Below are 13,750 nucleotides of genomic sequence, written 5' to 3'. Positions count from 1 at the left end.
ATTCGTTCATCCATTCAGCATTTTGACTGTACTGTAATAGTAGAGCTTTGAGTTATTTTGTGCGTAGCCAGTAAACAACAGTAAAGCAAGCCCTCTTCTCGCCCATGCCAGCCCATTTGCAAGGGATATAAATATATATGCCTATTTGAAAAAGGGCAACTGAGCACAAGGTAAAGGGGAAGACAGGCAACTAGTGGTAGATAAAGAGAGGCAAGGGTGCTAAATATGGCAAGAACAGAAGCCAGGCTACCTAGTTAAGGTACCGGGTCAATTACTGACCAAAGAGAAACAGAAAGCCCTGCCATATAATAATGAAGATCTCGGAAGTATTTTTCTGGTTTTAGATTATTTCTCCTTTGTCGCAAATATTGAGCCTGTCCTTGACCAGTAGCTCACAGAGGGAGATGTTTAAAAACATCTTGTACTGTAAAATGATCCTCGGTTACTAATGGAAACTGCAGATCTGGAGAATGTGTTTTGTTTCGTGTACATTTTAAAGAACCTGACTAAGGTTAATCCTGGTCTCTAGAGTTTCAACTTTTTTTCTTTTTCTTAAGGGGGAAGTGTAAGGTATGCCATTCTTCATATAAGCCAATTCTAGACACTCACCTTCTCAGGGCAGACTGCAAACACCAGTAACCCACTGACATGGTGAAACCCCAGCTAGAACCCCTGTTATCAGCAAGCCACTGTTTCTCAAAGGGAGTTGCTGGAAAAGTAATTGTTAACTTGGCAGGAAGATTCATCGCAATGTATTTTCCTGTGAGAATGGTGGTTGCGTTAATGTTGTGGGCACCTATTGGAAGATGCCTGTGATGTCACCAGCCGCTATTGGTTGCATCCAACAAAACTGTCCTGTTCATGCAAGGACTTCTGCTTGCATTATACAACTGCACCTCCCTCTCCCTGCCTCCATGCTATCCAAACCTGTCTTGTGGTTCCCCCAACACTCTGGAGCAGATGGGAGTGCATACGAGAGAAGATGAAGAGGTTCTATTTAACTTTGGAGAAAACACCTAAAACCATTTAACCGTATCTCCCCCTGCCCCCCACCTACCCGTTCAATTTTTAAGTGTCTGTCAATAGTTTGTCCAGGGCTCCTTAAAAAAACACACACACTAAAGTCATTCTGAGTGTAGATGATGACTTGAGAAACACATCATCTAATAGTTGCATGAATTCACCTCCACAGTATTGCTTACTATTAATACTGGTGGTAGGAAATCCAAAGGCAGGGCTTAATTTGTACCAGGGACCAGTTCTGGCATCAGTTTTCAACGATAGAGCTCAATCCTGGAACTCATGAAGAATATATGAAAGTGCGGAGTGTAGGCTACTCCCCTCCCGTGGCCTAACCACAGAACCATCACCACTTGGAAGCAGATCTGGTTACGGCACAGAGCTGTGGTGAAGTGCCTAATGGAACATATAGTATTTCGTGGACCAAGTACCCGTGAAGCAGGTAAAAGGGTGCAGAGAGGAACTGAATACAGCACTCTAGGAATAGACACCTCCATTGATTTACGTTGGGGCATTATGTTGTTTTCTACTTGTTTATTAATAAATAACCCCAACAGAAAGTTTATCTGTTCAGATTGAAGCATTGCAGGAGGCTCTGTGCTACAAGATTTAATGGATGGAGTGTGCGGGTAAGCAATGCCAGCTGTACCACATTTAATATCCTGGTGGTTTGTATGTTCAAAGCCCCGCTCACGTACAGAGCCTGACAGCAACTCTGCTACAATCTGCCTTCCTGGACCCATAATAAGGAGTGGGGAGAAAGAGCAGGTTTTGCTATAAGGGTTAGCTCCATTTCAAGCTTCAGCAGAGCCAGGCAGTACACAGAGCCACCCAGTCCACAGTAAGACTGGAGACTGCTGTAGAGTAAGCCTGGACTGAGGTTTAAGGATAGCAGAAGTTGTTGACTATGAAAATGACCTCACCATTAGCTCTCCTTCAATTATTGGGTCGTCAGAATCAGAAGCACCTTAGTGTTTGCCGGTGTTCTTTAAGGTTGCCTCATTTCTTATGGCCAGAATCCCAAGGTAACAAGCAGAGGACGTAGAAAAACAACAACATAAAAGTGGAAATGGATTTTAAATTGAAAAAGGAAGAGTAAAGGGGGTATTTCTGTCACTTCTGCAGCAACCAGATATATGAAAACAGACTATATTGTGGATGTTGGATTGTGCTTTTGTTGTTCAATATTGTTGTTTCAACATTGAAAACAATCAAATTAAAAAAGGCAGTGTTGAACATTCATGTCTTCCTTCATGCTTGCAGATGACCCAGCAGAAATAAGAGGTGTAGCGAGGGATGTTGCCTCTTCCCCTCTTTCGGGAATGAAGAACAACAGCGTAAGAGAAAAACACCCTCTGGCTATAGGCAGGTGTGTAACAGTTCAGAGAGAGCTAGAAAAACGCATCCATTTGGTGCTATCTCAAGCTGTCCCATAGCCCAAAGGGAGCTGCTAGGCATTGAGGAAGGAGAAAGCAGACGGTCCCTGGTTATCCTCGGTGGCTCTGGTGCTCCCAGTGCAAGGTGCAGCCCAGGGAGCTGGAGGTATACATTCCTGATCCAGAGTATCTGCTAATATCATGCTTGAGGGTGCGACCAGCTCCATGCCAGCAAACAGGGAAACTGTGCCATCTGGATCACCTCTTGGAGGCCTGTCTTCTTGGGGTTCAGGGTTTGGGAGTCTGCATTCTGGCCCTCGCTGGCTAAGCTCAGGTGGCTGGCTAATTCCAAGTTGGCCAGAGGACCCAGGTTCCAGTATCTGCCCTTCTGATGGATGCACAGCCCTGGCGAGGACTTCAGGTGCTTGGGAGGGCTGTAGTGCGAGACTCAGGGGTTTGAGGATAGCCTCTTCTGCAAATGGCATTGTATCTGCTAGTAAGTCATCAGGACGCCTGGATGTGGTCCTGGCAGGGGCACAGTGGCCGGGAACCGGAGAAGATGACTTGGAAGTGGGATGGCTCCTGCTGAGTGCTTCAAATTGACGCAAGATCTGTTGAAAGTGGGGCAGAAGAGAAAGAGGGAGTGTGCCAAGTACGAGACGAATAGTAGCAAAAGCAGGGAAAGGAGGACTCTACCCATCACAAGAGAGAGAGAGAGAGAGAGAGAGAGAGAGAGAGAGAGAGCGCCTAACAACAGGCAGAGGACCAATAGCGACTCCATCCCCGGCTAGTGAAAACACTTCCACCCCTTCTTGCTGCATTGACTTTTACTGTGCTCAAGGGTCTGCTTTCTTGAGTTTCTGTTTGTATATCTTGCTCTTCCTTGCAAAGCTCAGAGTGACTAAACCAGGGCATGGGGGAACCTTTTTCAGGCCAAGGGTTGCATTGCCACATGGGCAGAGCAGCCTTCCAGGGGCTACAAACCAATGGTGGGGATGGCCAGAGGCAAAAGGTTGGTGGAGCAATTGAGGCAATTCTCGCCTTTGTACAATAAAAGTACTCAACGAGTCAGAGGTTGTGACACACCAGCCACCACATCTATCCTTCCTCCATTCATCCACCCAAACAAGCAAAAGGTTAGCACCCCAGTTCAAGGGCACATTCCGGCCAGGCAAAAGCATTCCAGGGCAAGTGAAGTGTACGGCCTAGTGAGAGTCTCGAGGTTTGGGTACAGAGTCTTGGAGGGCTGTGTCTGGAACCTGGGCCTGAGGTTCACCACCACTGGATTATTGTGAGGGGCCCAGTGCTTCTCTCCAGGCAAAGATCAGGTCTTAGTTTCAACAATGCTATCAACTTTGGGCAGAAACTACTTTGTTCCACCACTGGCTCTTTGATGCCTTGTTCTCAGGCAATCTTGAAGAGCTGCTATAGCAGCGACATTTATTTATCTAAAAGATGTTAAGCCTCCTGGGCACACGGACCTCCCCAGGCAGCTCATAAGGATCCAAAGCATGTGGGGGGAAACCCAAAAGACACCCAGTGAAATATTTTTTTTCCAAGTACAGTGCCAATTCAGCAAAATGCAGACCTGAAGAAACAACATGCCAAGGTTGAAGATTCGTTCCCCATATGGGACAGCTGCATATTCCTGCCTTGTAGGGAGTTGGGCTACAACTCAGGTTCCCTTGCAACTCTACAATTCTTTGATTCTGTGATCCAGCACCCAGCTGCCTCAGATGTTCTAGCAGCCATGTTCTGCAGTAGTTGTGGTTTCCAAACTGCCCTCAAGGGCAGCCCCGCATACAGCACCAGCACCAGCACAGCACAGCACAGCACAGCACAGCACAGCACAGCACAGCACAGCACCTAATGTGGGTGTAACCCAGGCATGCATAACTGTGGCTAGGTCAGATTTCTCTAGGCAGATGATTGTATCATCTCCATTAAAGCCACGATGCACAAGCTGTGGTACCTAAACTAGGTTACGTGCACTGCCAAAAAGCAAGCAAAAGTCTCCCAGAGTGCACCAGACGCAGAAAGAAGGGAGATATTCCAGTCTTGGTCTACTGAAACCAGTGAAATGGAGCAGTAACAAAGCTACATACAGAACCAACCAACCACACAATCCTGCCCAGTGTGCAGAAGGAACAAGACCAGCAAAACAACGAAGGATAGCCTGGGGAGGTTGTAGCCAGGGCTGCTGCAACAAACAGCTGTGCAAGCCTTTGGGAGGCAGACACACAAGAGGAGGGAGGGAAGGAAAGAGGGACAGAGGCCAGTGTTGCCCATGGCACCACGGACTATCATTCAAGGCACCCCAGGGTGTCACAGCACACTGGTGGCAAACCACTGGCCTACAGTTATCCCTCGCCAGGGTGGGACTGATGGGGCGCCCCTTGAGGATTTCAATACACAAAAGGTGGAAACATAAGCAGGAGTTACCTTTGTTGCTTTGTTGGCTACAGGCCCAGGGCTCTCTTGACTGAGCTCTTGCAAGTGCTGCTGGGTAATGGCAAATATCTGATCATGGGAGAGCAAGTCGGAGCACATGAGGGAATAGATGGCACACATGGCTCTCTATGGGGGGGGGGAAGGAAAGCAGCAGGGTTAGGAAGACCATGGGCTTGCACGCTGGGTCCAACTTGCACAGCTGCACTCATTCGAGCCTCTCATAATATGTTGCTTCACTGGAAAGAAACAAACCGAAGCTGCTCTTGCATCACAGCCCACCCTTATGTGGCAAGGAAAAAAATATATTAGTCCTAGGCTCTACCCCTCAATGAGATTGCAGCCAGCCAGCCCCCCCCCCAAGTGTGGGCAAAGAGTTCCATTTCCCAACAGCTATTTCAGCTCCGAGTTGGAAGTAATCCAGACTGTTTTTCCCTCCACAAGTGCTCTTCCAGGAGACTCACCATGCGAATACACTCGCTGGGGTCCTTCAGGGTTCGGTTGAGGATAGCCAAGACCACTTCGCAGTTCAGCAGCCCACACCTACGGAGAGGGACAGTGCTGAGCCCAACAGCCAACCCCCCCCCCAAAAAAAAAAAGAAAGAAAGGAGAAGAGGAGGGAGACGTTTTGCAAGGCAAGGGGGGGAAAGAGCGGCCTGGTCTCTGCCGGACCTTCCCTGCTCTCCTAACCCAAGAGGGGCAAGGAGCGTCAAAGCACCTTTTTACATGGCCAATGGACAGTTCTTCACAAATGAGGCAGGTGAGAGTGGGGGGAGGGAGTAAGAAAAACATTAAGGAGTGGCAAGCTGCCAGCTGTTCCTATTGCTAATGAATGTGGCAACAGGCACCATTTGGATTTTTTGTCTCGAGTGCACAAGTACTTGGGCCCAGATACAAAACTGATGCATAGCCATGCAAGGACTGGGGCTGGGCTATGGGTGGAATTCCACATCGCATTCTTTCTATTGTTTCATCTGCGTAAGCATTGCAGTTTGCCAGGTGGAACAGTCCTCCCCCCCCCTTCACCTGTGCGATGGTTTCTCCTGCTACCTCCCGCCCCCAAATCCAATTTCAGAGGGGCATAGGGGCAGGAAAGAGTCTTGTTGCTCCAGCAAAAGTCCTTGCACAGGGCTTCTGCTAAGGGGGCTGGTCAGGAGAATGCTACCTGATGTGTTTGGGCACTTCTACAGTAATGCAGAAGAGGTGGAGGCGAGGAGGAGAAGGGTCAAGAGACAGCTTGGATAGAAAGGGTGTTCATACTCCTTGATAAAATGCTGGGTCTCCTCGCGTGTCAGGAACACCTTGGAGCCTCTGGTGAGTTTGCTGACGAGGCTCACTTCCTGCAGGCAGTCACCAAGGTCCTCAGCATCTGTCCTGTGAATGATGGGGAGAAGGAAGCGGACAAGTCTGTTCTTTCTCCCTCGTGCCCCACAAGAGATTATCACATACGGGTGCATCTTGAAGGCGCAAGCAGTTGGCCCAGGCCCGTTCCCAGCCACTTGCCCCCCCCCCTCCAGCTCTCTCACCTTTCAGCAATGCTCCCTGGCTCCAGAGCACCTGAGTGGTTGTCGCTGCCCGACTTATTGTAGGAATCCGATGTCCTACTCAGCTCACTGTTCTCCTGCAAGGAATTCTGGGAGCTTTGCCCACTGTCCAACTCCTCCCAGCCACCTCCTGCTTGCCCTGGCTGATGGGTCGCTGCAAAAGAATTTCAGAGGAGCATCCATGGAGAAAGAACTGAAGCCCATCACATCTCAGAAACTAAGTTCAGGGAAGGCACCTGCACACTACTCCCACCGTATCTCAACGCCAAAAAAACTACAATCCACAACCAGAGATTCGTCAGCTTCCCTCCTATCCCCAGAGCAAGATCTGGGATAAGAATTTGTTATTAACACTCCCAGTATGAGCAACAAGAAAAAGGCGCCAGCTACTAGACAGTTGTACCCTAGAAGTGGCACCTCAGTAATGCAGGGAAGCTGTAAGTGCCTAACATTTGCTCCTCTTTCTATAAGGTTTTGATACAAGTTTTGAAAACAGGATATACCATGCTTTATAAGAGCATAAGAAAAGCCCGCTGAATGGGCCAGTGGCCCTTCTAATCCCAACTTCCAGTTTTCACAGTGGCCAACAGGATGCTCACAGGAAGTCCAAAAGCAAGACCTGAGCACAAACAGTAGCACTCTACCCACCTGCCATTCCCAGCAGCTGTCATTCAGAGGCACTTACCTCGCTTCTTATGAACAATGACAGAAGGTGGCTTTGTAGGCAAGACGGAGCTTTTGCCTGGAAAAGGTGCTGTCACTGGCTCGTAGGCATCATCCTTCAACTCCCTACCATGGGGACAAGGGAGCTCCTGACCAGGGAGCATGGCATTGGCAACCACCTCTGCTGCCTTTTGGATGGTGGCCAGAAGAACTTTGCCAGTGGATGCTGCAACAGTAACAAAGGCAGGCCGCTTAGCAGGTCAGGGCATAGTGGTTTGTCAGCCTATACCACAAGCAGCCAACGTGGTGCCCTCCAGACGTTGTTGGACTCCCAACTCTCATTGGCCCTGGCCAACATAGCCAGTGGTCAGAAATAATGGGGGCTACAGTCAAGCAACATCTGAAAGTTGTTGGCCTAGACACTGAGAAAACCCCAGGGCACAGGAAGAAGCCTTCCCAAGGACACCAAACTATAGCTATTATTTCTAGAAAGAGAGCCCAAGAATGGAAGACGAGTCCAAGACCACTGAAAGAAGCTTCCTCCACATACCAGCCTTGGATCTTCAAGATACTAGTGTATGTTTGGTTGCTGATGTTCCTCTTTCTAGAGCAGGAGAACAACGCTGCCCTAAGATGGCACCACTGGGTGTTTCCATCCAGTAGAAGAAAGCTTCATGCAGGAAAAGACTTGGGTCCCTCCCTTCAGTACCTTCATTTCAGGGCCTCAGTTGCCCTTGCCTGAACCGTGTTGGCCTTCTTTACAGTGCAAATTCTCAAAGTGGCTTAGAAGCCAAGAGGAGAGCTATTGGCAGGTATCACTTAGCATTGGAGCAGGGGCTGAGATCCAGCATGCAGGCAGCATGATGACCTTGTCCCAAGAACTGGGGGTACTCCTCAAGGACAGTAGTATTAACACTCAAGACTTCCAAACCCAATGCTTACAGGAGCCGCTTCTTTCAAAACCAAAGCCTTGGAGTGAGCCGTGGGGGCTGGGCCTGGAGCCCATTCCTGGGAAGAGAGGCAATAAAACGAGCATAAATGAAAAGCAAGACCAGTATGGTGGTGGCATGCTTATTTCTTACCAGCATGGATATACTATCACGTCAAGGTGAGATGGGAAGTCAGCATGAACAGCCTATTGACATGGGAAGTCTTAAGTTGCTTTGAGTACAGCTTTCCTTTCGTACCAACAGAACATGCAAGGGTTGGGTGTGGTGTGTCCTTATGATAGACAATCATAGCTGACAAGGTCCCTTTTTAAATAGTTGCACATGAAAACCAGATTCCATACTGAAGTTTTTATCTCAACCATCTCATAAAAGCATCAGGGATATTTTTCCCCCTTAAAATCTTGCTCACAGGCAAGCGCTAGCTGAGCCTTCTGGACTTAAAAAAAAAAATGGGTTCAAGGCAAACAGTATGAACAGGGGGAAGTTCCAAGGCCCCTTTTGCATCTTCCCCTGCTTCAGCATTCTCACTTGACCATAAAACTAGATCTGTGGTTCACTCTGTTCTCCTGGAATGCTTGAGAGAGACAGTGCAGGTAGATCTTGTCCTCCTGGGCAGGAAGAGCTGGACAGAGTGTCCTTTTTGAGGTCAACACCCTGCCACACTCCCTCTCTCAATACAAGCTAGTATGGGGGCAAAACAAGAAGAAGCAGTGCTGGTTGAATCCCCACTGAAAAGGCTGTACAAACAGGACAAAAAGTGAAATGCTCTGTTGAATACAGAAGTGAACTGTTGCTTTGAAAAAGTGCAAAAGGATCCAAGACTTTTCAGGAGGAGTCTGGATGCCGAATAGATTTCTGTTCCCCTGGGGAGTAGCGGTTTACCTGTTGAAGGCAGCTCTTTAGGTGAAATAGCAGCAGGCTGGGGCAGCAACACATCCGAAAACAAAGCGCTTGCCAGGTCCTGCAAAGGAAAGAAGTATACTAGCGGCAGCCAGGTGAAGAAGCCAGGCAGAAAGCCTACCATGTGAAAGGACTTTAAGAGCCTACCCAGATCTCGTGACCAGGACTTTTTACTCACCTGTGCAGTCACCCGCACCTTCTGATACAAGCTGTTGCCGTGGAGAGGATCAGGAGGCCCTGCAAACACTGCAAGGCAGAGGAGCGGGGTGAGAGAGGGGCTCATCCCTGGGTGCCCTAAACAAGTCAGGTTTCCTGGGGCCCACTCCCTTGCACAGTCCCAAGACCAACCGTTGCGTTGATTAATTTCGCAGTCTCTCAGCAACAAAAAAAACCACCTATGCAGTACTTTACAGTGCTAATATCCCCAACATTGAGGACTGGCCCAAACAGAAAAAGACATGTTTATCCACAGTATCTTGCATTATATTACATGGCAAAAGAAAATATATAAAGGAGAGATATTGCAGTACAATTACGGTGCGTGCCCTTAAAAATGCAGAAGGAAAATGCCTCAAATTCCAGTAATGCAAGAAAACTCCTTGAGAGGTGAGCTGTTGGGGGGACCAGTTACCTCTCAATGAGTTTTCTTACATAACATGAACTTCCAGGGCACTTTCTTTCCACATTTTTATGGGCACTTTTATTTCGGTATTTGTTGAAAAGTGGAAAGTGTTGCATAGGTCCATTTCATCATTTGCTTTAGTTATGAGTAAAATGCAATAGTAAATAAGAACTCTATATTCAGTGGAATGTGGGGAGAAATCATCAGTTGTGATAATCTAGGTTGGGCCCCATACTCTGGCCTTTGGCGTTCAGAACAAACCCTGCACTTAAGAGCACAGATATGGAGCTAATATAGATTATGTTTGGCCCTTAAAGTGTTGCATGACTATTAGGAAGATACTCTTCCTTGTTTAGAAGTATAGCCAAACCACCATGTCTTGCCTACCTGTGGCCTCCTGGATGAAGGAAGAATTCCGCTTGAGCTGCAGAAGGAAATACGAAGAGCCATGGCTGCACATGTGGAGCAGGATCTTGAGCACCTGAGGATGCAGAGGGGAGGCTCATCTGGGATTAGGAGTACTGGGTTGGAAATCCACATACAAAGCGGAGGAAGTTGTCTCACGATCTAAGGGCACCTCTGCTCTAAGGAGCAACCCTTTCCCTCTACCCTCGATTTCAATTACCTTCAACTTGACGTTACACGAGTTGCTCTGAAGACGATTGAGGAGGTACTCAAGAAGACAGTGACTGCTTCCTGCTGAGTCGTGTGATATCTCTGGAAGTTTGTGATGTTAAGGAGCCAGGAAAGTAAAGGGACTGATGCCAAAGGATCACCTGGAAGGTCATGCCAGGCCCTGCCCTAAGTGCTACGTTTTAGCTGCTGTTTATGCCACACTATGGTTTGACTTGTACTCTCCTTCAGCAGGGTAAGAAATGTTCTTCAATTTGTTTTTGGCATATAGCAACAGTGGCATTTTCTATTTAAAAAATGTTTTTTTTAGCTTAAATAAATCCTTTATTATCATTATTATAAACATCCATCAATGTACTGTCAGTTACATAATTTACAAATTTTCCATATTGTACCTTCTAATTCCATAAACTAATAAAGTATTTGAAAACAAAAACTTCATGTCATTTTTCATCCTTCATATAACTCAGACATACAGATCTGAAACAATTACACTTGCTGGAGATATACTTTGGGTTTAAAGTGTGGGTGAAGTATTGGGAAGGGATAGGAAAGCATGTGCATGTATTTGAAGTGGGGCTAGCTCCTTATCTATTCCACTCTCTGCGGTCCACATTTGACAGGTGGGCGGGGCTGCCCACTTGTCAATCCTCCAATATCTCCATGCCATCAGGTCACTCATTTTTGCCTGCATGGACGATCAGCTGATGGTTGAGCACAAGCCCTGACAATCAGTTGATAGTTGAGGCTTGCAAAGTGCCATGCACAGGTCTTTGCAGGTGCTGCCAATCATCTGAAAATTCCCTTTGGCCCACAACATATATGACACAGTGTATATGACATCAAAGGTAGGGCTGGTGGGTGTAGCTTGGTCAAAATGGCCTCATGGACCAAATAGGGAGGTCTAATGAGCCTAACTGCCATAGGTTCCCCCATAGCATACCTGTTCTAGGAATCTGAGTTGCTTAGTAAACACTACTATTTTCTACGTTTCTTATTTTTCATACCAGAATAATCAGCTATCACAGATGTCACCCAAATGGCAAAGAAGCAATTTGTATTGAGCTAACTTCTGCTTCAATTAGCTCCCAGGTCATTAGATAGATTGGGCCTCTGTTCTAATCACTAGTCTCTGCTCTTCCTAGGAAAAGCAAGCATCACAGTAACCAAAGGAACCCCTGGTTGAGACCAAACAGCCAACTGTTTCAGGGAGCAAAGGATACTGGCCATCTCTTCAAACAGATACCCCGGGCATGGGACTTCATCATCTGAGGTACCTTTGATTAGAATGGGTAGCTGGAACGGAACGGTGGGGGAGGGGGAAGAAATACACAAAAAGAAAAGTCACTGAAACAAATAACACGGCACCTTCTCAAAAAGCAGGAATTGCATTTTTTGTCCTTGCATGCTACACCTGACCTGACCCATGAAGCTGCAGCTGAGGAAGTAGTCTTTTCCCCCATAAACCCACAACTCTACTTGACAAAAGTCATAGATTGTATGACTGAGTAGAACTTAGTCATAGGTTGACTGAGTAGAACTTAGTTGGATACAACTAATTATGTACGAATTTTATAATTGAATTCATAGTTGTAAACTGCTTAGAAGCCATTTTGGCATCTGTGGTATATAAAGTAATACTAATACTACTAACGATGTATCTGCTCCAGATACAATTTTCTGGTGCAGCAACTGGTCAGTGTAATCAGACTTTGTATTGTTACTGAGGTAAACATTCATCCATAAAGCTTTCTTTTTCCCATAACACCTGAACTGCAGGATTTACAAGAGCTTCCATCCCAATTTCAAGCTGTGTGACCATATTACAGCATGGTGGCCCTGACAACTCGGCAGCTTAGCAACAACTAGCACATGTCATGGTTATGAGGGCGGAACAAGACCAACTCATACACTAATCCTTCTTGGGGATGATGACAATTACATTATTATACATCTCCACCCCCATAATCACTTCATCTGGCGCAATTGTGATGTTCTCAAAACAACCAAATCTAGCGTTATTATCAAAGCAAAGACCCCTACATGAGGCAAACATGTATTGCTAACCGGGAACCTATGGATTTTTCAGTGCTGAATTAAACCCTGTGCAGGCCCCTAGGTAGTCGAAATCTCGCCCCTCCCCTGGCTCTACCAGGAATGCATTGAACTAAGAAAGTTTGACTGTAATTTTCTTTCAAGATTAAACCAATATCATTTTGATCCACTGTCATGGGGCCCCTAGGCCGGTGCCTACTCCTCTACCTATTTGGTAATCTGGCCCTGGGAATTTTGGCTCTCTACCTCAAAGGAATGTGCCTTTTCATAAAGATTTCATCGCTATAACTCTAAACCATTGTGCTATAAGGTTTAAGCCCCATTCATTAGTGCAGTAGAATAATCTGGTAAAGCTCTTCACAAAGATCGCATCAGTTGGGTGTGCAAGTGCTGTATGAGTGGCTGCTCCCTCTTTTTCCTTTTCCAAAAGAAAAAGAAACTGCTTTCACTAATGCTGTCAGGGGAAAAGGGTTCCCTGCCAAGCCTTTCCCCGGCAAGGTGTATTTCTACACCCAAATATTTTAAATGGAGCAACATTGACCACACAAGCAACAGGCACCCCAGGCGCTCTTCCCCACGGAACCGCCCGCCCCCCAAGCTCCCACTCAGCAGCGCGTCCTCCCTTCTATACCCGGCTCAAGAAGCTCAGCCGATCCCGCAGAGGTACCGCCGCCATGGCAATTTCAGAGCCCGAGCATGTGGAAGCTTCACCGCCTCGCCTTCCGGAACTTGACGCGCTCCAATCAGACGGCGAGCCTGCGCGGACCCAGCCAATCCAATCCTCCGGAGAGCGGGAAGTAGCTGTCACAGCCGGACGCCACCACCAGCGGTAAGGGCGAGAAACGTTCTACGCCATCGGACGTAGCAGGCGCCCAATCAAGACGAGGCATAATGGGGCTGCGGTTCACTCCGGAGATCTTTTGCCAGTTCGGCACCGCGGGGGCCAATCAGCGGGCGGCAGAGCTCCGCTGGGCCAATGGAAGCTGCGCTTCGGAAGGCGCCGCCTTGGTGATGTCTGCGGCCGCCCAGTAGCGGCCGGAGGGTTGGTGGCGGCCGCCATGTCCAGCCGAGGAGTCTGGGGTCGCGTCCGGGAGAGGCTGCAGCGCTTCCCCGAGTTGCTGGCGGGTTGTGGGGAGCAGGTACTGGGCTGGCCCGCCCCCTTGTCGTTATGGCAACGACACCCTTCTTCCTCTCTCTCCCTTCCACGCCCAGGCGACACTTTTCATGGGGAGAGCTGAGCGATGCACGTGTGTGTTTAAAGTAATCCTTACAACAAAAGATTAAATCAGATGTAATCTGGTGTGGAGCTGTTAATTTTTTTTGGGGGGGGGAAATATTTACTGGTTTTCCAGATTTTTAACAGACCCACCCCAAATTACATCTGATTTAATCTTTTGTTGTAAGGATTACTTAATTTACTTTTTTATTTTGGCCAAATAATAAGGTAATACTTAAAGGTAAAGGGACCCCTGACCATTAGGACAACTCTGGGGTTGCGGCGCTCCTCTCGCTTTACTGACCAAGGGAGCCGACGTTCAG

General features: G+C 47.7%; 1 protein-coding gene across 1 annotated transcript; it reads right to left on the bottom strand.

Moving 5' to 3' along the window:
- Positions 1-1,539: 1,539 nt before the first annotated feature.
- TEPSIN (TEPSIN adaptor related protein complex 4 accessory protein) lies at positions 1,540-12,990 on the bottom strand. Its single transcript, XM_033138983.1, has 13 exons — positions 12,843-12,990; positions 11,380-11,452; positions 10,149-10,240; positions 9,911-10,004; positions 9,080-9,147; positions 8,884-8,962; positions 7,994-8,059; positions 7,074-7,277; positions 6,371-6,542; positions 6,105-6,218; positions 5,309-5,387; positions 4,839-4,973; positions 1,540-3,007 (listed from the first exon to the last, which is right to left on the bottom strand). Exons 1-13 carry the CDS (start codon positions 12,885-12,887, stop codon positions 2,471-2,473), a joined length of 1,758 nt encoding a protein of 585 aa, XP_032994874.1. The 5' UTR covers positions 12,888-12,990; the 3' UTR covers positions 1,540-2,470.
- Positions 12,991-13,750: the final 760 nt, after the last annotated feature.

The sequence above is a fragment of the Lacerta agilis genome, chromosome 2 (genome assembly GCF_009819535.1).
Source record: "Lacerta agilis isolate rLacAgi1 chromosome 2, rLacAgi1.pri, whole genome shotgun sequence".
Taxonomy (NCBI): domain Eukaryota; kingdom Metazoa; phylum Chordata; class Lepidosauria; order Squamata; family Lacertidae; genus Lacerta; species Lacerta agilis.
Note: the sequence above shows the minus strand (reverse complement) of the source record. Positions and strands in the feature narration are given on the sequence as shown.